The sequence below is a fragment of the Arachis duranensis genome, chromosome 8, assembly GCF_000817695.3.
Source record: "Arachis duranensis cultivar V14167 chromosome 8, aradu.V14167.gnm2.J7QH, whole genome shotgun sequence".
Lineage (NCBI taxonomy): Eukaryota > Viridiplantae > Streptophyta > Magnoliopsida > Fabales > Fabaceae > Arachis > Arachis duranensis.
In genome coordinates this window covers 28,037,344-28,057,824 of record NC_029779.3, presented here as the reverse complement: position 1 = coordinate 28,057,824, position 20,481 = coordinate 28,037,344, and the positions used below count along the sequence as shown (strand labels likewise).

At 37.6% G+C, this 20,481-nt stretch overlaps 1 protein-coding gene across 1 annotated transcript; it reads right to left on the bottom strand.

Moving 5' to 3' along the window:
• Window positions 1–10,536: 10,536 nt before the first annotated feature.
• On the bottom strand, window positions 10,537–20,455 carry LOC107461848 (AP-2 complex subunit alpha-1). The gene is made up of 27 exons (XM_016080400.3): window positions 20,004–20,455; window positions 18,061–18,192; window positions 17,760–17,885; window positions 17,119–17,181; window positions 16,937–17,034; window positions 16,640–16,847; window positions 16,364–16,435; window positions 16,193–16,285; window positions 15,976–16,077; window positions 15,762–15,859; window positions 15,383–15,464; window positions 15,129–15,217; window positions 14,940–15,045; window positions 14,787–14,852; window positions 14,339–14,445; window positions 14,154–14,258; window positions 13,932–14,052; window positions 13,656–13,850; window positions 13,268–13,498; window positions 12,864–12,944; window positions 12,555–12,719; window positions 12,369–12,455; window positions 12,082–12,207; window positions 11,850–11,930; window positions 11,668–11,739; window positions 11,213–11,292; window positions 10,537–11,131 (listed from the first exon to the last, which is right to left on the bottom strand). The coding sequence occupies exons 1-27, from the start codon at window positions 20,133–20,135 to the stop codon at window positions 10,978–10,980; spliced, it is 3,072 nt and encodes a 1,023-aa protein (XP_015935886.1). The 5' UTR covers window positions 20,136–20,455; the 3' UTR covers window positions 10,537–10,977.
• Between the last annotated feature and the right edge of the window lie 26 nt (window positions 20,456–20,481).

Genomic DNA, 20,481 nt, shown 5'->3' with positions numbered 1-20,481 from the left:
TCTTGGAGTTAAACGCCAGCTTTAGTGCCAGTTTGGGCGTTTAACTCCCATTTTGGTGCCAGTTCCGGCGTTTAACGCTGGGATTTCTGAGGGTGACTTTGAACGCCGGTTTGGGCCATCAAATCTTGGGCAAAGTATGGACTATCATATATTTCTGGAAAGCCCAGGATGTCTACTTTCCAACGCCGTTGAGAGTGCGCCAATTGGGCTTCTGTAGCTCCAGAAAATTCGCTTCGAGTGCAGGGAGGTCAGAATCCAACAGCATCTGCAGTCCTTTTTAGTCTCTGAATCAGATTTTTGCTCAGGTCCCTCAATTTCAGCCAGAAAATACCTGAAATCACAGAAAAACACACAAGCTCATAGTAAAGTCCAGAAAAGTAAATTTTAACTAAAAACTAATAATAATATACTAAAAACTAACTAGATCATACTAAAAACATACTAAAAACAATGCCAAAAAGCGTACAAATTATCCGCTCATCAATGATATACTTGTCTATAGTAGTGGTTTCGACTTACATTTAGAGCATTTGGAGCGAGTCTTAAAACTGCTGCAGCAAGAGTCTCTATTTGCTAAACTTTCCAAATGTCTTTTTGGCTCTCCAGAAGTTGATTATTTGGGACATACAATCAGGGGCGGTGAGGTTCACATGGAAACGGCTAAGGTTCAAGCAATTATGGAATGGCCTCAACTTGCAAGCGTAAAGCAGCTTCGGGGGTTTCTAGGCCTTACTGGTTATTATCGACGATTTATTAAAGGGTATGCCTCATTAGCAGCTCCTCTCACTGATTTACTTAAGAAAGACTCGTTTAATTGGTCGGAGCAAGCTACTCAAGCCTTTCGACAGCTGCAGCATGCTATATGCACCAAACCAGTCTTGGCATTGCCCAATTTTAGTATTCCTTTTGAAGTGGAGACAGACGCTTCAGGTACTGGTGTTGGGGCTGTTTTAATTCAACAAAAACATCACATTGCTTATTTTTCCAAGAAACTACCTCCTACTTTACAGAAGCAATCTGCTTACATAAGAGAGTTTTACGCCATCACTGAGGCCTTAGCTAAGTTTCACCATTACTTGCTCGGCAAAAGATTTATTTTGCGCACTGATCACCAAAGCTTGAAAGTGCTCTTAGAACAAGATCTTCATACACCAGAGCAACATAAATGGCTTCATAAATTGCTCGGGTTTGATTTTGAAATCCATTACAAGGCGGGGACTGAAAATGTTGCAGCGGATGCACTCTCTCGCAGCTTCTTTGGGGCTTGGTCGGCGCCAAGAGTAGAGTGGCTAGACCAACTTCGTGCAGAATTGGTGGCGGATGAGGATCTCCGAGTATTATTGGCAAAGTGCAACTCCAATTCGGTTGAGGATTTGAATTACTCTTGTCAAAATGGCCTCTTGTTGTGGAAGAACAGATTAGTGGTACCTTCCAAAAGCACTTTAATTAGGCAAATCCTCCATGAATACCACGATAGTGTGATTGGTGGTCATGCGGGAATTGCTAAGACTGTGGAATGCATTTGTTCCATTTTCTATTGGCCTCATATGCAAAAGGACATCAGGTAGTATGTCTTATCTTGCTGCATTTGTCAACGAGCAAAGGTAGAGAACAAGGCACCAGCCGGTTTGCTCAAGCCATTACCTATCCCTTCACAGGTATGGGAAGATATTGCAATGGATTTCATTGTATCTCTGCCAGTTTCATCTGGCTATTCAGTTATCATGGTGGTGGTCGACCGTTTGACTAAGTACGCCCATTTCCTTCCCTTGAAACAAGATTTTAATAGCAGGACAGTTGCAGAAACTTTTATCAACAATGTGGTTAAGTTGCATGGTTTCCCAAAATCTATTGTATCGGATAGGGATCGGGTATTTATCAGCAAATTTTGGCAGCACCTATTTCGTATCCAAGGTACTAATTGAGCTCAGCTTATCATCCCCAAACTGACGGTCAGAGTGAAGTTTGTAATCGAACCCTGGAGATGTATTTACGTTGTTTTTGTTTCGAGAATCCTAAGCACTGGTTGGAGTTTTTGCCGTGGGCCGAGTTTTGGTATAACTCCTCGTGGCACAGCAGTATCAAGATGACTCCCTTCAAAGCTCTTTATGGTAGGGACCCTCCTACTTTAGCTCGTTATGAACTCTCTAGTACTGATAATTCTTCCTTGCAAGAGTGGCTTCAAGACCGTGATCACTTACTCGATCAGCTGAAGTTTAATTTGGAATGCTCCCAGCAGTATATGAAACATGTTACTAATAAACATCACAGACAAATTGAATTTTAGGAGGGCGATTTGGTGCTTGTGAAGTTACAGCCGTATCGCCAGCACTCTGTGGCACTGTGTAAACATCAGAAGTTGGGGTTGTGTTATTTTGGTCCTTTTCCGATCAGCAAGAAACTCAATGATGTGGCCTATAGAGTGGAGTTACCTCCGGAAGCGCGTATCCATAATGTCTTCCATGTTTCAGCTCTCAAACGATTTCGGGGAGAGGGTACTTCCCAGTACTTCCCTCTCCCATTGACCATTACTAATGTGGGGCCAGTGTTAGAGCCTTCCAGGATACTTTCTACACGTTCTATTATGAGGGGTGATAGACTAGTACCACAATGTCAGGTGCAATGGGGACAGGGCAATTTAACAGAGACAACATGGGAAGATGTTCATCACTTTCACAAGTTATTTCCAGAATTCAACCTTGAGGACAAGGTTGTTGCTGATGGGGAGGGTAATGATACGAACATAGCAAATGAGGAGTACATAAATAAAACCAAGGAGTACATAAACAAAAGTCAGGTACGGTTGGAAGGAAGTTTTGTAACAAACCATGGACAGGTGGCAGCTGGTCCACCTATTCTAGGCAGCAGGAAGAGCACCAGGAAGAAAACAAATAGCAAGTGGTTAGAGGATTATGATCATTAGGGAATTGTGGTATGAATTCTTCTTCTTCTAGAGCTGTTCTCTTTTCCCCTACTCTATCCCTTCTCTAATTCTTCTCAAATTCTCAGTACACTCTTTATTCCTGTCTTAGGTTACTACTGGTTGCTGGTTGCGTCCTAAGGCTAGGGATTTTTGCACCTTCTTAACCCTTTCTTCTTTCTGCTAGTCATATTCTTCAATTCCTTCCTACTCATACTTCTATACTGTGAATTGCTTACTGATATACATACTTATTCTTAATACCACACTACACTTTCTCCATCTATTGGCTTCCCTGTATCAGAATGATTTTTTGTCAGCAGCTACTGAAATGAGTTAGACACTGTACAATAGTACAAGAGTCTATTAATTTTGTTGTGATAGGAAAAACATCTGCTAAATCGAGTGGGCAGAATGTTTATTAAAATGTAGGAAAGTAATTATGTGACCTAGTGTATTAATTTGAGAGTTTTTTATTAATCTTTTTGTTGCAATTGGATCTTTTAGCTAGTATTGATCCATGCATAATAATAATAATAACAATAATAATAATGTAAAAAGGTTATCAGAAATTATTATTTTTGACAATCATTTAATCATCAATTCAATTTTTTAATTTAATTATTTTAGTTTAATAATTCAACAACATATTTTATTCCATATTTTTAAACATTAATAACTAATTAATAGACCAAAACAATAACATCTAATTGTCTTTTAGCATTTCTCTAATAATAATAATAATAATAATAATAATAATAATAATAATAATAATAATAATAATTGACCACTGTTTTCAGGAGAACTATCACCTTTGTCTAGACTCTAATAAAGATAAAGAATGACCCTAAACTCAAAACCTTAAATTTTAAATATGCTTTCATTATGTTGTATAATATTTTTTTATGGACATTATTACGATGCGGATGCTTATTTTTTTTTCAGCATGTGCTGAGGAGACGTGGCTAATGACAGACAACAATTTGTATAAAAATTGTTCCATTGAATAAGACAGCTACTGCATTAGGTTTAGATGCTGCAGGTCTTGTCGATTGTTTGGTTCTTAATTATGTAAAATTAGTGGTTATGATTAAGTTTTTGGACTTTTTTGGTGTTAACTCACAAGTTTTGATAAAAGAATGAGTTTAGGTTGTTAATGAACCTTACGAGTCGTCCTTAGAATAACATAAAAAAAAAAGTTGAATTTAGAAGGTGTTATTTGGCTTAGGAAATTATTTCCGAGGCTAAATAACACTTTCACTAAATCCAACTCTTTTCTTTATATTATTCCATGAACTCATAAGTTCTATTAACAACCCAAACCCATTCCTTTACCAAAACTTGCGAGTCAACACCAACAAATCCCAAGAACTTAATCATGACTACTAATTTAGTGTTTTTAAAAAATACTAAACCTTAAAATCTAACTCTAAACCTTTTAATTTGTTCATAAATTTTAATCCCTAATTCTAAATTTAAATCCTTAACCTTTTAAATCTAAACCAGAAACTATCAAATATATAATAATAATAATAATAATTATTGTTATTATTATTATTATTATTATTATTATTGTTATTATTATTATTGTAAGAGTCGTAAAAATGTTGTCAACATTGAAGGATTAAGATACTAAAGAAGGAGGAGATATATCTTTAGGGTTGCTTTATTGTTGGAGCACGAAAGATTGACGGTGGAACCACGATAGACAACTTACGTTGTAGTTTTATTTTGTTTAAATAAAATATTTATGATTATAAATTGTAAATATGGTTATGAACTTATAATATATGACTAATGATATATAAATAAATTATACTTTACAAATTATGAATTATAAATTTTAAAATGCATTTAATATTAACTTAAATTTTTTTTAATTTATAATTTTGAGCTATAATTCACCAAATAGGCTTTTGATATAGGCTCGTGGAGTAAAGATTTTAATTAAGCCGAGCTCGACCCTAAAAGAAAAAACATATGAGAGGTAACTATCTTAAGCTTAGACCCTCTATTTACAACGTGAGTTAGATTCGTCTAAGCTAAAGTTCAGCCCAACTCGATCCATTTTCGTCCCTACATGCTTCCTTCATATTTTCTATTCCATGAAGAATACCATGACAATTATGTCTCAATCTTTACTCTTAATAAATTAAACTTTTTTTAACTGTATAGTCATTGTTATCTTTCAACGGTAGTAACATTTTTTTTTCTGAGTTTATATTGCTCTATCAGTTTATACTTCAAGATTAAATTTACTATAATTCTATTTTTACAAATTTGACCTAATTCTTATTTTTTTATTTGGATAGATTGGACAATTTTCATTCTGAATATTACATCACACACTTATACACATTTACAATTCTTCTTATTATACCTTCTTTCCATTATTTTTTTTTAATTCCAGGGCTCAATTTCCACATTTACAATTCTCTATGTCTTCTTTTTTTTTTGTTATACAACGGGACCTAAGGCTCAAGAAAAAAACTAAGAAGAAACTAAAGAGTTAGGTTGAAGGACACCTGAAACATCATAAGACAGCATACTCACAAGAGCAGTAGGGGGTGTTCCACACTTGGGTGTAGGCCTCCTGATCTAAGCTGAAATTAGCCAGCTAGTCCGCACAATCATTTGCTTCCCTATATATATGGGAAATTCGGATATCCCAATCCCTGTTCATATACTCATGGATGCGGGAGTATAAAACAGAGCTAGAATTTCGCCACTCTTTATGACCTTGGATGGCTATGATAACTGCCTTGGAGTCGCATTTAAAACACACTTTCCTGAACCCCAATGCCCACGCCATTTCCATGCTAATGTACAGCCTCCAGAGCTCGGCTAGATACGCTATGTAATTGCCAAGACTTCTGGTAAATCCCATGATCCAGCAACCATCGCTATTTCTAAGTAATCCTCCACATTCCGGTTTGTCATTGGTACTCTTGACAACACCATCTGTATTCACCTTGATCAAATTCCTCATGGGAGCCTGCCATTTAAACTGACCCTCACTACTGCCTCTTCTTCGAATTCCTAGATTGTCTTTGTCAAAGGCTTTACGGAAAGAAACCATATAATCTTGAATGATGAGATGCCCGAAGGAGGTCTCTTGAAGGGGGGTTGAAAAAATCTCCATGTTCCGCCAATTCCAAAGCTTCCAACATGTTATTGGGAAGACATCACTCCACTGAGTGTTCAAATGCATTCCCCAATTTGAGGATAGACAGACATTGATCCACTCTACCAAGGAGAGTTGAAGAAAGGCCTGTAGTTTCCCTGGTTTGATCAATTATTTCCAGATAGGCAGAGCTCCATCGCAATCCCTCAGAACATGTAAAGTATCATCCATTCTGTGACAACAGAGGTGGCACTTTGGGTCTGATCCATACCATTTATGTCTCTTCTCCTTGGTGATAATTCTATTGTGGGTTGCTTGCCAAAGAAACATTTTAATGCGCTGAGGGCCTTCCAAGCCCAAATCTTGTCCCAAACCAAGGCCTGCTCCGGGGAAGCCTGCTACTAGGAAGTCTTGGATATGAGTTGATAGGCTGATTTCACAGAAAATCTTCCATTTGGCATCGCCTTCTAAGCCAGAGTGTCCGGAGGATCTGAACTCCTAGGAGGGGGAGCAGATTCTATATGAAATATGCAATCATTAGGCAATAGGCACTTGAGTTTTCCAATGTTCCAGTCTCCATGATCATTGGTAAATTCCCAAGCTTTAGCTTCAGTGTTTCCAACATTCTTATTGGGCAGAACAAGCTCCATGAGAGGCCGATCCATGTCAAGCCAAACATCCCTCCAAAATAGCGTATTTAAACAATTGCCAATTATGTGTATAGTGTTCTCTCTGATGAACGACCACATTGGAGCAAGGTTCTTCCAAAGACTAGAGCAGTTCGCCGCTCGTGAAATTAGATGCGGGTTTTTGTTGGGGTTATATTTGGCCCAGATTATGGATGCCCAAAGATCATTCAGCTTTTCGATTAGCTCCCAGTAGATCTTATCTAAGAAAGCCCTATTCATGATATTTAAATTTTTCATTCCAAGTCCACCCATAGATTTTGGGAAGCACAATGTCTGCCTGCCTATAAGATGAGCCTTCTTATTAGAGTCATCTGATCCCCAGATAAAATCTCGTTGAGCCTTTTCTATTTCATTGCAGATAGATATGGGGATTCTGTTGTGCTGCATCGAGAAGTAAGCCACTGGACTGATTGTTGACTGTGCCAACACCACCCTACCAGCCATAGACAGACATTTCTGTTTTCAGCCCTGGAGTTTGCTTTTGACTTTCTCTAAAATGTGGTTATAACCTCTCCTCCTGCCACGACCATCTATGATATAAGCCCCAAGATATTTACCAATTTCTCTGGTTTCTCTAAACTCCAAGTAAGAAGTGATTTCCTTTCTAATGCTTTCTCCCACTTTCTTCAAGAAGTAGAGTTGAGTCTTTTGAGTATTTATAATCTATCCAGAGACCTCACTAAATGTATTCAAGCATTTTATTATGTTTTTCATCTGCTGATTAGAGGCTTCCACAAACAGCATTATGTCATCAGCGAACATGAGATGCGATACTGTTGGGCCTTTCCTCCCAACTTTGAACGGTTTTCAATATCCATTCATGACCATATCCTCAATCATATGAGACAGCCAATCCAGATAGATAACAAAAATATAAGGGGATAAAGGGTTCCCTTGGCGAATACCACAAGAAGGGAGGAACTTTTCTGTGAGCTCACCATTCCACAAAATTTGAAAACTAGAGGTGTTTACACACCTCATAATGATGTCAGTGATTCAGGCGGCAACGAAAAGTCTTGGAGAGATTTTTCAATAAAGGACCAACTTAATTTATCGTAGGCCTTTTCGAGATCAATTTTGATAGCCATGTACCCGTTTCTGGCTTTGATTTTTCTTATAGAGTGAACAATTTCTTGCGCCACTATTATATTATGTTGAATCCTTCTCCCTGGTATGAAGCTAGTCTGGGCAGGGGATATCCGACCATCAAGTAGGGGCTTTATTCTGTTTGCTATGATTTTTGTTATGACCTTGTAAGAGACATTGCACAAGGCTATGGGTCTGCACTGGGATACAAATTCAGGGTGTTCAATTTTTGGAATAAGGGCCAGCAGAGTGTTGTTTATATCTTGAATCTACTCCGGGCTATGCTAACACTTCCGAACAAACTCCTTGAGGCTTCTCCCTACTATGAACCAATTCTCCTTGTAAAAACCAGCTGGAAGGCCATCATCCTCAGGGGCTTTGAGAGAGCCCATTGAGAAGAGAGCCGTTTCAATTTCTTCTTCAGTTACAAAGGCCCTCAAATTACTGATGTCTCTATCTTCCAATTCTGAAAAGAAATGATCTGTATTGATGGTACCACTTCTATACATCATCGATTCAGTGAAAAGATTGCGAAAATACTGACAAACATGAGACCTCAAGTTATCATAATCTTCTATCCACTCCCCATTAGAACCCCTGAGCTTGAGGATTCTATTTCTGCGCCTTCTTATCATAGTTCACATATGGAAGTAACGAGTGTTGCGATCCCCTTCCACTATCCAGTTTTTTCCTGGATTTTTGCAACCAAAAAGCATGCTCTTTCTCCAGGATAGTTTCCAGTTCTTCACTCAACTTCGCTTCCAGATTATCAAGGTAGTCACTTTTACCATATCTGAGAGGATTTTGAATGCCCTTGAGTCTGGCAAGAATTTGCTCTTTTGCTGGAAGATATGTCCAAACACCTGGTGATTCTATTTTTTTATTTTACTAACAAAGGATTGGATATAATGGTTAAGGGGAAGATCCGATAGCCAATTCTCTCTCAAGAAGGAGTTAAAATCCTCATGCTGCATCCACATGAATTCAAAGCGAAAAGGTTGAACCTTGGGGGTATGCGATGTAGCAGAAGTTCTGATTAAAATCGGATGGTGGCCCGACTTCATCCTAGGAAGGATTTCCACTGTAGTATTATGGTAGGTGAGATTCCATTCCACATTGCAGTAAGCTCTGTCCAGGCGCTTGAAGATTCTATATCCTTTTTGTCAAATCGGTCATTTCCAAGTGAATCGAGTTACATGATAACCTAAGTCAACAAGGTTACAAGCATCCACCCATTCTTTGAAGCGACAAATTTGGTTCATATTAGCCGAGGCTCCCCCCTTTTTTCACTGGGATCACTTATGTTATTGAAATCACCACAGATTAGCCATGGGCTTTGGATTGTGGAGGTTAAATCTTTTATATAACTCTGCACCTCCCTACAGAGATTGATTTGGGGATTCGCATATACTATAGTGAGCTCCCACCTCTTCCCGTCCTCCAGAACTAGGACATGTAGTGCTTGATTATGCCTGCTTATCTCTTGGACCTGAAGATTGGGGTTTTTCCATAACAATCAAATGCCCCCGGAAAACCCTTGAGTATCGACCACCATCTTGACATTGAACCCGGCTTGCTTAATTGATTTATCTGCCACCACTCCTTCACATCTAGTTTCTAAGATAGCAACCATATCGGGCTTGTACTGATATACATAATTCTTCAGAGCTCCAAAAAATTTTGGGCTAGCAGCCCCTCTGGCATTCCAACAGAAAATGATCATATTTGGGTGGACTAAGGATAAAAGGCCTAATGCCCGACTAAACGGGAAAAGGAGGGATCTAAGGCATCAAGGCCCATTAAGCCATATTCATGGCTTCCCCTTCAGGAGCTTCTTTCTTCTCCCATTCTAGCACCGCTGCTGTTTCTTCAGCTATAATGACATCCAATTCTGAGCCAGAGAAGATTGGATTTTCCGAGTCAGGGGGTTTTGGATTCAAAAAGGCCTCTAGGGGGTTTCCATCACTACAGTGCCCCGGGCCGACACTGGACAGTTGGCTTGGGCTGGTTGAGGTAATTTATGAAAAACTCATTTTGTGGAGTTTGTGTTGGCTTATAGGTATTCGTATGGGTTCTTTTTTGGCCAAGGGTAATACGTTGAGTTGAACCTTAGTACTGAGCTCCATTTAAGGGTTTGCCGCTGGCCAATGGGTTACTGCATGCACAAGACGGGATTCGAACTCCCGACACTTGCTTAAGCGGACTAGTGAACTAACTATTAGACCAACCCAACTTGGTTACAACATGGACGCTACTTCTTATATGAACTTATGAAGGAACACACGGCCCAAATACCCATTCAAAGAACTCAAACCCGCGCTTCCGAACAACCCCGATGTTTTTCAATTAAAAACCCAGCCCAAATGCTTAATCATCATTACCTACAACTAACGTCACACTAATTACCACATCAGAACTTAACAACCTTACTATCACATCTGTCACAATTCAATTTTTGTCAGCACTGTAGCATTTTTAAATATACGAGCTCTTTATAAGCTTTGGGGAAACTATACAAAAAGGTTTCAAAAAAAAAATCTTTTATAGTGAAAATTGATAAGATGAAAATTTAATCACCATTAAAATTATAATTTATATTATATGTATATCTTACTATATTCATATAAACGTAATTATAATTACTTTTTTATTTTACCAAATTTCTCGCGTGATAAAAGATTCAAACAGTATACACGCCCACTTCAGCAACAGTAAGCTACTTAAATCACATCATGCTATTATTGCAACTATGATTTTGGAATAACAAATTCAAACTGTTACAAGTGGTTCTAATCCGAGGCAATATCTTACAAGCTATCAGGTGAAACCACAACAATCCAGGGAAACTGGGAAGGGAAAAAATATAATGAGAAAAATAAACAAAAACACCCTCGCCCAAATGATATATAAAATCTCACTTAAAAGGACAATCACTTCTGTGCAGAAAGAATCTCAAAAATGCCCAACAACATAGAAATCCCTGCTCCAACACTCCGCTGTTAAACAAGCTCAATCTCAATTCCGCCAGCCCTTGCATCATGATTGTTTATCCAACCCACACTGGCTTGAGGAGACGCTGAGTGGGTGGGTTAGGCTGTGTATAGAATTAGTTTACAACTGTGTACTGAACATCTCATGAATGAATCGCATTTATGTTGTCATAGAAGAGCAGCCAGCAATGCCCCAGGATCTGTTGGAGCGGCAGGAGCACTGGTGGGTTGAACCACTGGAGGAGTTGGAGGAGGTGGTTGTGTCAGTACTCGTGTTGCAGTGGGTATGATGATTAATTGTTCCTTGATGAATTCCTTCAACCTGCAAGCCAATATGGAAATGATAAGTAAAAGCTATCGAGTTTATTGACAGCATCGGTGAGTAAGAAACTGAATCACATACTCAAATGTTACTGTAGGGTCCCCGGAAGCAACTGTCATTCGCAGCTGGGTTCTATCTGCAGGATCTGTTTCGATTCTTATCTGCATGTCATTTACGTGCAATGTTAAAACAACTATCTTCCTAGAGTTTCAACTAAAACTGGTTTACTTGAAATTTAATCACTGATGACTGGTGTTCAAATAGCACAACCAATCAAAAATTGAGCATCGTTTAATAAAATAGAAGCCCATATGCTCACGGGGGAAAGGGGCAAAATATAAGTCCCTTATACCCTCCGCATGGGTATTATCTATTAAAAACCAATATAAGACGATTGATAAATGAAACATGTAAGCTTCAAGTGGGTGAAAAATGCTTCCACCATTTCCCTCCTTATTTTAGGTTATTTAAAATTCATGAATATACTGTCAGGGACTTCACAGTTCGCATGCAAGATATAAGGTTCAACATCTTACTAGACAGAGCATTGCCCTTGTACTTTCTGAGTAGAATGTAGTGCTCGCAACAAGATTGTTTGGATTTGGATCCTAAAGCAGACAGATAGGAGAAACAATTATAAATAAATTAGTAACGTTAAAGTATTTCTGGGAAACAAAAAATGGAAAAAGGAGTAACAAGAGGGACTTCACAATCATACAAGCCCTGGGCAAACTGTCACATGGAAACTATTGAATAAATTTGCCATCTCGATCAGTGGAAGTGGTCTAACACCTCTGACCTGCAAAACCAACATGAAAAGTAAACATATGGACCAGAAGAATAAAGCAGCTATACCAATGATATCCAACTGGGAATTGCACATCCCCAAAATACAATCAAGTTGGCAAATATAAACTTCACATATATAATTATAGCCCAGCATAACATACCACTTCTTGAAGCTTCAAAGGTGGTCCAGGAAGTGATCTCCATTGAGGGAAAAACTCTTCAGCAGATATAGATATTGGCTGAAGAAACTTATTCAGAACAGCTGGAAGGCGAAGTTTGACGTTGACCTATAAAATGACATATAAATGAATAATAAAGGTTTATGAATGTTGCATGTTAGAAATAGCATTAAATACTCTATTTACCCTACAAACAAGATCAATTCCAGAAACGGAAAATCATGGATTGTAAAATCAGGAATATAGAACACAAGTTTAGAGTTGAGTACCATATCGTTTCCAAACTTGTAGGAGAAGTCGAGAACAGAAACATCTCTGCTTGGACGGAGATTAATAACTTCAAGTGGGCATTGAACCTATACAACCATCAGAGTAAGAAATTAAACAAAATTATATTTAACTTTAAAAAAAGGGAAATAAAGCAAAAGGATAACAATAACATAACAGTTTCTCACCTGTGCCCGGGGAGGTATAGTTTCCGGTACTAGTGAGAGCTCCATCTTCAAATGGGTGGGAGGTAACATTATAGCTTGAACAGAGACAAGGGGAGCAGTATTCTTGTTTCCCAAGAAAAGAACCATATGCCCATGATGAGCTCTCCATTCTGCCTTAACACCAATCTGTGAAAATACATATTTAAAGGCACTAAGAATATGAGCTTGTACTATACAGGTATTCGTAAGTAAACTGGAAGTATACATAGTCTTTCTTTTTTCGTAGAAAAAAAGGAAAAGAACAAAATTGCCAAAAAAATAAATATGAACCTGAATATAAGGATCCTCGTATAGAACACCACTATCCTTCACGCACAAAGCTTGAAATCTTTCAGAAATATTTCCAATTGGCTGCAGACAAAAAAGGTGGAAATTCCGAAATTACTTTACATGGCACATATACTGTCTTGCAGTAATATCTCACTAATGTTGGAAAATGGACAATGATATAGTTAAAAACTGACATGATATAAGGTCTATCATTTGTGAACTTGGTGTTAATAAAAAAATAGTTTTGGTCTAACGATGTACTTCATCATGATCCTCACTATATGTGAAAGAAAATACAAGATAAATAAAAAAAGTACAAAGGATTATTAATTTTTCAATAACACATTGGGTAAAGCAAAAGACTTCATTAGTTATTCTGGTATTCAAATCACAATGCAAGTTACCTGCACTGAATTGGCCTGCACCCCTGCAGGTACTATTGCTGTGGATTCAACCGCAGTTCCTTCCAATTCTGAAGTTGGGCTTGGTTGAGGATGTACACTGCTACTTGGGGGGCCTTCGATGGCCAACGGACCCAAGAGATCACTAAGAATATCTGCAGGGGGAGGTTGAGAATTTACTGTAGCCAAAGCCCCATTTTCCTGTGATAATCTTGGATCTGCTGGATAATCATCCTGTTTAGAAAGGACCTCAGTGTCAAACTAAGAAGTCATTCGACAAACCATTTTATGGATAAGAAGGATGATGCTATAAACCATTTAATTAAGTCATGGTGGTATTTTAGAAAATACACAAAAAAGGGATGTTGGTGGAAAGAGATAATAAACTAACCACATTACTGCTCATGCTGGGCATCTTTACAAGATTAAGTTGGCCAACAGACAGAGGTGGAGCTCCATTAGCTGGACGTTGGTCTTGTACAACCAAAGCATTTGATGTTTGAGCCTGCTGCTGGGCTCTCAACTTTATGGCACTTTGCTCTGCCGTATCAACCTCAGTATCTTCCGCTTTTTTAATTAATGCAGACTGAATTTTACGAAGAGTATTAATCAGGCAAGTATTACACTAATCAAACAAGATTTCTCTCAATCAAGATTGCAAAACTACCTGTCGTTCAGGGAATTTAGGCATTTCAGCCAAAATGTCCATTAAGGCTTCACCTTTTCTACTCAACGCATAATATTCCACAGCTCGTTGCTGTATTTCGACCTCAATTGAACTTTCATATCTAAAAAGAAGGAAAATGGGTTAGACGAGTCTATAGCATCACGAAAAACCATAGAACAGTGACAATTAAAAAAAATAATACAATGCAGAGGTAACTCTCACTTCTTAAATATTGACCAAATCTGATTCTGTAGTTCAGGGTCTGGTGGGTGACTGTGCATCAAAATTTTAGCATATGTTGATAGAAGGATAGAAACAGTATAAGTCCTGAAAATAAAGTACATCTCATAAGATACCCAGGCTAATAAGAGGTAATAAGTTAAGAGGTAAGTTGTGATTCCCCTTACGATACAGTAGGAAGCTTCTCATGTATAAGGTTAAACAATTCCTTTGGGCTGCACCCAGGCCGTCTAGCTATAAGGTGCCCAAACTCTCCAAGTATATATGCGCTGACCTGTTGAAGTGTATCCAGATGTAAAACAGATATTAAGAAACTGAATAAAATCAGACACTTTTGTCATTTCACAGTGATTCAAGCAATTAAGAGTTGTTTATGTACATGCCTGCATATGTTTGTATACATATAGGAGTTGACAGAAGAAAAAAATGCATATTGATATTATGCATACTACATAACAGAATGAAATTCAACCAAAATTGGACTAATTTCACAAAGATGCAACTGTTTCCTCTAAAATGGACAGATGTCAGGTTTGTAATCTACAGATTAGAAACCACAATCAGTGAATGATATATTAACAAATAAACATCATCATGGTAGTAAAGAACACAAACCTTAACCATTGTTTCATGTATGGCAGGTTTGTCAAGATACTCTCGAGCTTTTGCTGCAGCATATGGCTGATCAAAGACATAACATTCCCTGTGAATGATGTGCTGACTAACAAGCAGATATAGAGTCGATATTAATAGAAGATTCAAACTCACCTGTAGGTCTTCATTGTTTGTAACAAACTGTACGACACGGAACCAAATGTCGTCACTAACAAAATCACCGGCCTTGTCAATTAACTGAAGGATCACATCTACGTACCTGTAACAGGGGATGCAGGACATGAGTACATATTATACAAGTTTTTTGGCAACACACTCTTGTAGCAGGCTTGAAAAAAATACCATGAAAGATCTGGGGCAAACTTCTCAGCAAGAATAGCTGCTTTAAGTGACAATTCCTCGCGCATTGCAAACTCTGCTGTTTTTAGATACTGCAAAGATATAAAATAGATTGATCATTTTATGCTTCATATAGAAAAGTTGCCTCCTGTCCTCCCACCACCCTTTCTTTTTTCTCCTTCTCTGAGTTGGGAAGGGGGAAGGCTATGATGATATTTCCAAATTGCAGGAATTAGTCTGGACCTAGCTCTCCATACCTGTAGTAGTTCTTCAACTATATCCTTTGCATTTGAAATATCACACATGCCATATAGCAAATCGAGAGCACGCCTCCGAATACTGTGTGCAAATCAATGTAGTTAGAAACACTAGAGTTAACAAAACTAGACATTGAGGGCAGCAGAACTAATCGAATTCGAATTTTAAGGCACTTCTAAATTTTCAGAGAGAAGCAAGTTTAGTTAGTATTGCCTTTCCCAACTAAATTGTATTTAGCAAGACAGGAAAAACAATTTATAACCTAACTTAATAGCGACACCCAAGAACAGAAATGTGCAGGCTGGATTCAGCACCTAAATTGTTCCAGTAATGAGATACAAGATTAATTATTTCAACACATAGGATATAAAATGTAACCTGATGTCAGGATCCTTCAGAGAAGTAATAATCTGAGCTTGATGTTTTTTTATGATATCTTGCACATCTGTAACCATCAACATTCTGGTCATATTCTCCTGCACCACAGTAGCATATATATATCATGAAAGGAGACACTACATCATCGCAGCAACCACCACACTAAAAACAAAATATATAAAAATGCGGATGAATCAAGTGTCCCCTAACTTACCAAGCCAAGATATCGAATGTTTGGTTCACGGACAGAAATAAATTTTCCAAGAAGAGACACACATTGAGTCATCATCTCCTTTTCAGCATCAAGGTGCATCACCTGAGCAAAGCAATTTGAATATAAAAAACACTGAGAAAATTCCCCAGTAATTGAAGTTTAGCCACCAAATTCATTGTACAAATCTCCAATATATAGTGACATGCAATTAACATACCAGAGCAAGGGCTTCAAAAAGAACAGCATGGGATGCATTATTTTTGTTCACATTTTTTACAACATCAGTGCCCATTAGTATCCTTTGTAACACCTGAAATATGAATTCAAGGCTCACTAAACTTCATTAACTAAATAACAGGTTTGTATAAATTATCAAAATATGACAAACCTCAAACAATGATCTTCTGGTATTTGGATCTTCAACTGTTGGAAAGTATTGAAGAGCCCTCATTGTTTTTACCTGACATTAAGCAACATTTGGCAACAATGAAGGAAAACTTTCTGAATAAGATATAAACATTTAGTTTAATATAGCCAATAAAGACAAATTGTAAGAATAGCACACAATTTTAGCCCTAATCCCAAATAACAATAATAAAGCACAAAAATCTTCCAAAAACGAAAGCCAAGACACAAATATTATAGATGAAAGAAATTTACAGACCTGAAGCCAGGGAGATGGAATACCATAATAAGTGTATTCTTGTGGGATATCCTGGTTCCTAGCAAGGCGCTCTAAAATTTTGACGCACTTGGGAAGACAACTCCAATATGCCTCGTGGTTGTTTGATACTAACGCAACAAGAAGACTCATAGACGATGTCAAAACGCCAAGATCTCGTTCATCCAACAGTTGTGCCATCCGATCCGCCCTTAAAGAAAAGACAATAGGGACTAATAAGATACGCTTGGATAGAAGCTACAAAAGGAAGTGATAAGCAAAGTGAATATTCAGATTTACCATCCATCAACATTGACAACATCAGGATTTTTCCTGTATAAGCGTAACAAACACAATGCAGCTTTCTTTCTCACAAGCGGTCTGCAGCTACTAGATATCTAGACCACAAATTGCAGTACAAATCAATCTTTACCCATCATGCCATGTATTTGATAACAATGCAATAATGCATAATGCCTTACCAACAACTTCTGCACGTCAGGTGCTAAGGACTCAGCGAACTCTCTCCCACCAATATTTCCAACCTACAAGACAGGAAGTAGCATAGTAGCAATGACTCAAGATGGGGAAAAAATGTTATAAATGTAAAGTAAATAACATACTATAACTATTAAGTATGGTTACATAGAAAAGACTCCAAAGAATGTGATTTATTTATATATAAAAAATAAAAAACTAAAATGAATACTCCAACAGCATTTAGAACAAGGAAATGTGATAAATTTGGAAATAAGCAACGAAGCAAATATTCTAAGCATGGTTCTGAGAACTAGATAGAACTGGCCGATTCAATAGGGAACCGGTGGTCCAGTTCAAGGCAAAAAACTGAGTTGCGAGCAATGCAATAAAAAAACCAGCAAACCAGTCCGGTTTTTTTAACAGTTAATTAGTTTTTTAAAAAAAAGCCCAATTTTTTTTTTGAAAAAAAGCATTTCCATACCAAAAATATATATTATTTTATTATATTAAGTTTAACCTAGGTTGAACCTTTAAACTTTTGGCCTCACCAATTCAATAACCTATTTGGTTTTCAAAACCCTGATTCTAAGAGTACATAAAAAGAAATCCTAGGAAATGCTGTCTGTTTTTTCCATTACCATACCATAGTCAATGCTAGGCACTGGAAGGTTTCATTGCGGCCAATAATATCATTGCGAACGGTATTTATTGCCAACCTGAGAAAGTCATGATTTTCATTCAGCAAACTTGATGTTACAATGTACCCAACCTGCAGTTAGTTGTGACAACATTAGAATTCATTCATTACTGTCCACATATTTTTTCTGCTAGCTACATGTATGATGAACTGAAATGATGCTTCAAAAGAATGGGAAAAAAAAGAACGAATATATGATTACTCATTATGAAATGCAAAGTGCCATATAAAGGTAGGAATAAAATACCTGCTTCTCGGGATACTTTGGAGCAGATATGAGAGAAACAGCTTCCATGTGACCAAAATCCACATCATAGCCAAGCATGTATATGTAAAGCATTTTCCAAACATATTTCTTTTTCTCATATGGAGTCAAAGCCTAAAGAAAGAACCAAAAGATTAAAAATTAAACAGATGTGTTACTATTGACCTTAAATAGGGTGGATTAGAGAAGCAACAAGGGCCAATAGTAATATTAACACTATCAAAGAAGGTTTTCTTTTATAATAAAAAAGCCAAGAAAAATAAGGTGATAAGTAACATTACCTGAAAAAAAAAAGACCTTTTAAATGTCAAAAACAATTTATATTTTGCACCCCGACCCCCTTTTTTTGCATTTGTATTAGAGTTGGAAAGGCTGAGTGGCTGAATACTTTTTGTCAGTTCATGCAGGAGAGGCATTAGAGATATTATATTTGTATTATGCAAGTATTGTAGAGAATAACGCATATAACCCATTTGGGAGCCCCTCTAAAATTTGTTTTTTGGAAAAAAAAAATCCAAATCCATGCCTCACACCTCAAAGTCATGAAATACTCACCTCTCTCCAGTTCTCTATGTTTGTCTTTTCTCCAATGCTACTCAGGTAACTTGATGTCTAAAGTGTTGTGCAATGCTTTATTACTAATAACCCTTTCTTCTTTATCATGTTTATACTCGCCATTGTCTCCCAAACCATCACAAAGATGTAACTAAATCCACCATAACTTACAAGCAATCATCAAACCCTTGGACAACCAACTATAATCCATGTAATAACCTTTGGACATCATGACAATAATTAAAGCCATGCTTTCATGCTTGCCCGATAGGCTGTTATACATTTTGCAAGTTCAAGCTCAGGCATGGAATTTTTTACTTATCTTCGGCAGGTATTTTAGTATATTTGATCATTTTTCAACATGTCCTCTATTTGCAGCAATGCCATTTGCCATAATTCCATGAAGGAATCTTGACAAGCAGCTTACTGCCATCGGTGCCATGCGCACCATCCACCATTGATAACATTAAAAAGCATTGACTTTCTATTAGAGTGAAAGTGGCATATAGTATTTCAAAGAAGCAGGATATCCAATTTACCATTTGGCTTAAATAAAAGTCTCCCATATTAATAAAATGAAAACATACATGGTAGACCAAGACTAGCTTTCATGGTTATAGATAACAAACAACACATAAAATATTAGTTATGGACTCACCAAAAATTAATTAGCTCAATACCATGGAAAATTAGTATCCATGCACTAGCTATTAAAATAAACGGTCCCAGCCATTTCTATGCCAAACCTGAATTAGGCAGCCAAAGGAAAGATCAATTAAGAACAGTTCTAACTGTACACTCTGCAGGCTCCTGGGATTTTGTCTTAGATTATTGGCTAATTGCTCTGCTCTATTCAAAGACTCACCAGTCAGCCACAAGACAAGCTACACTGAGAACCTTAATTCTTTCAATCCCACTAAACCATCAGACCTATTCCATCCAAATCACATTCATTTGAATATTGGAAAAATCCAAAGCACGCTTAATATCTACATGTATCAATTCTGAGCTTGATGACTCATGAGTCATGACACATTCAAGCACAAACCCCTGAATAACTGACCACTGCTACAACCAAGCAATTAATCTCATCATTTCTACTTCCAGGTAGCCATTGCCTCAGAACCAATACTAGAATCAAAACCACAGAAGAAACACAAGATACTCAAACTCTCCACGAAAAGAAGAATCCTCAGCTAAAATTAACAATAGCGACAACAATAAACAAGAAAATAAATAAAATCGGAATTTCGCCTTCGCAATGCAAAGTGGCAATTGAAGCAAAGGCAGCAACTAAACTAGGTTTGATTGGAAAACGGGAAACCCTAACTAACTAACTGCCCAACTAACTAACTAACTAACTAACTAACCTTCTCGTTCTTGAAGCGGGTTCGGATGTTGCCGAGCTCCTTATCGACGCGGAGGCGCTCCTGCTCCTTGTTCTGGCAGTTGCGGATGTCGCTGATAAAAACCGAAAGCCCTCTCATCCCCGACAACGCCATCTTCCACCGCAGATCCCACTCTTCTTCCCTTCAGATCCACCCTCAGATTCAGATTCTGATTCTGATAATTCCGCTTCTTTCTTCGTCGAATTGACCAGCTCCGAATCCCTCAATTCCACAAGAAAGAAAGAAAAAGCACAATCGAATTGCAGAAAGGCGCAGAGGAGAGAGAAAGAGAGTAAACTCTGATACGAAACGGAACGGAGCGAAACGTTTTTTGATCTAGAAAGAGAAACTTGGAGGGAGTAGACGAAGGAGGGAGAGAGAAGGTGGACTGAAGAAAATTCAAGACACAAGAAAAATAATAATTAAAAAAATTTAAAAGCCGTCTTCACATTGCTGGAAA

What these genes read in the sequence shown, in the direction of transcription:
- LOC107461848 (XM_016080400.3), bottom strand. Translation starts at nt 20,135, where the DNA reads ATGGCGTTGTCGGGGATGAGAGGGCTTTCGGTTTTTATCAGCGACATC. An exon ending in CTGAAGGATCCTGACATCAG is followed by an intron (nt 15,465 to 15,761) that starts GTTACATTTTAT and finishes ATTTGCACACAG; the next exon opens with TATTCGGAGGCGTGCTCTCG. An exon ending in GACCCTACAGTAACATTTGA is followed by an intron (nt 11,132 to 11,212) that starts GTATGTGATTCA and finishes ATTGGCTTGCAG; the next exon opens with GTTGAAGGAATTCATCAAGG.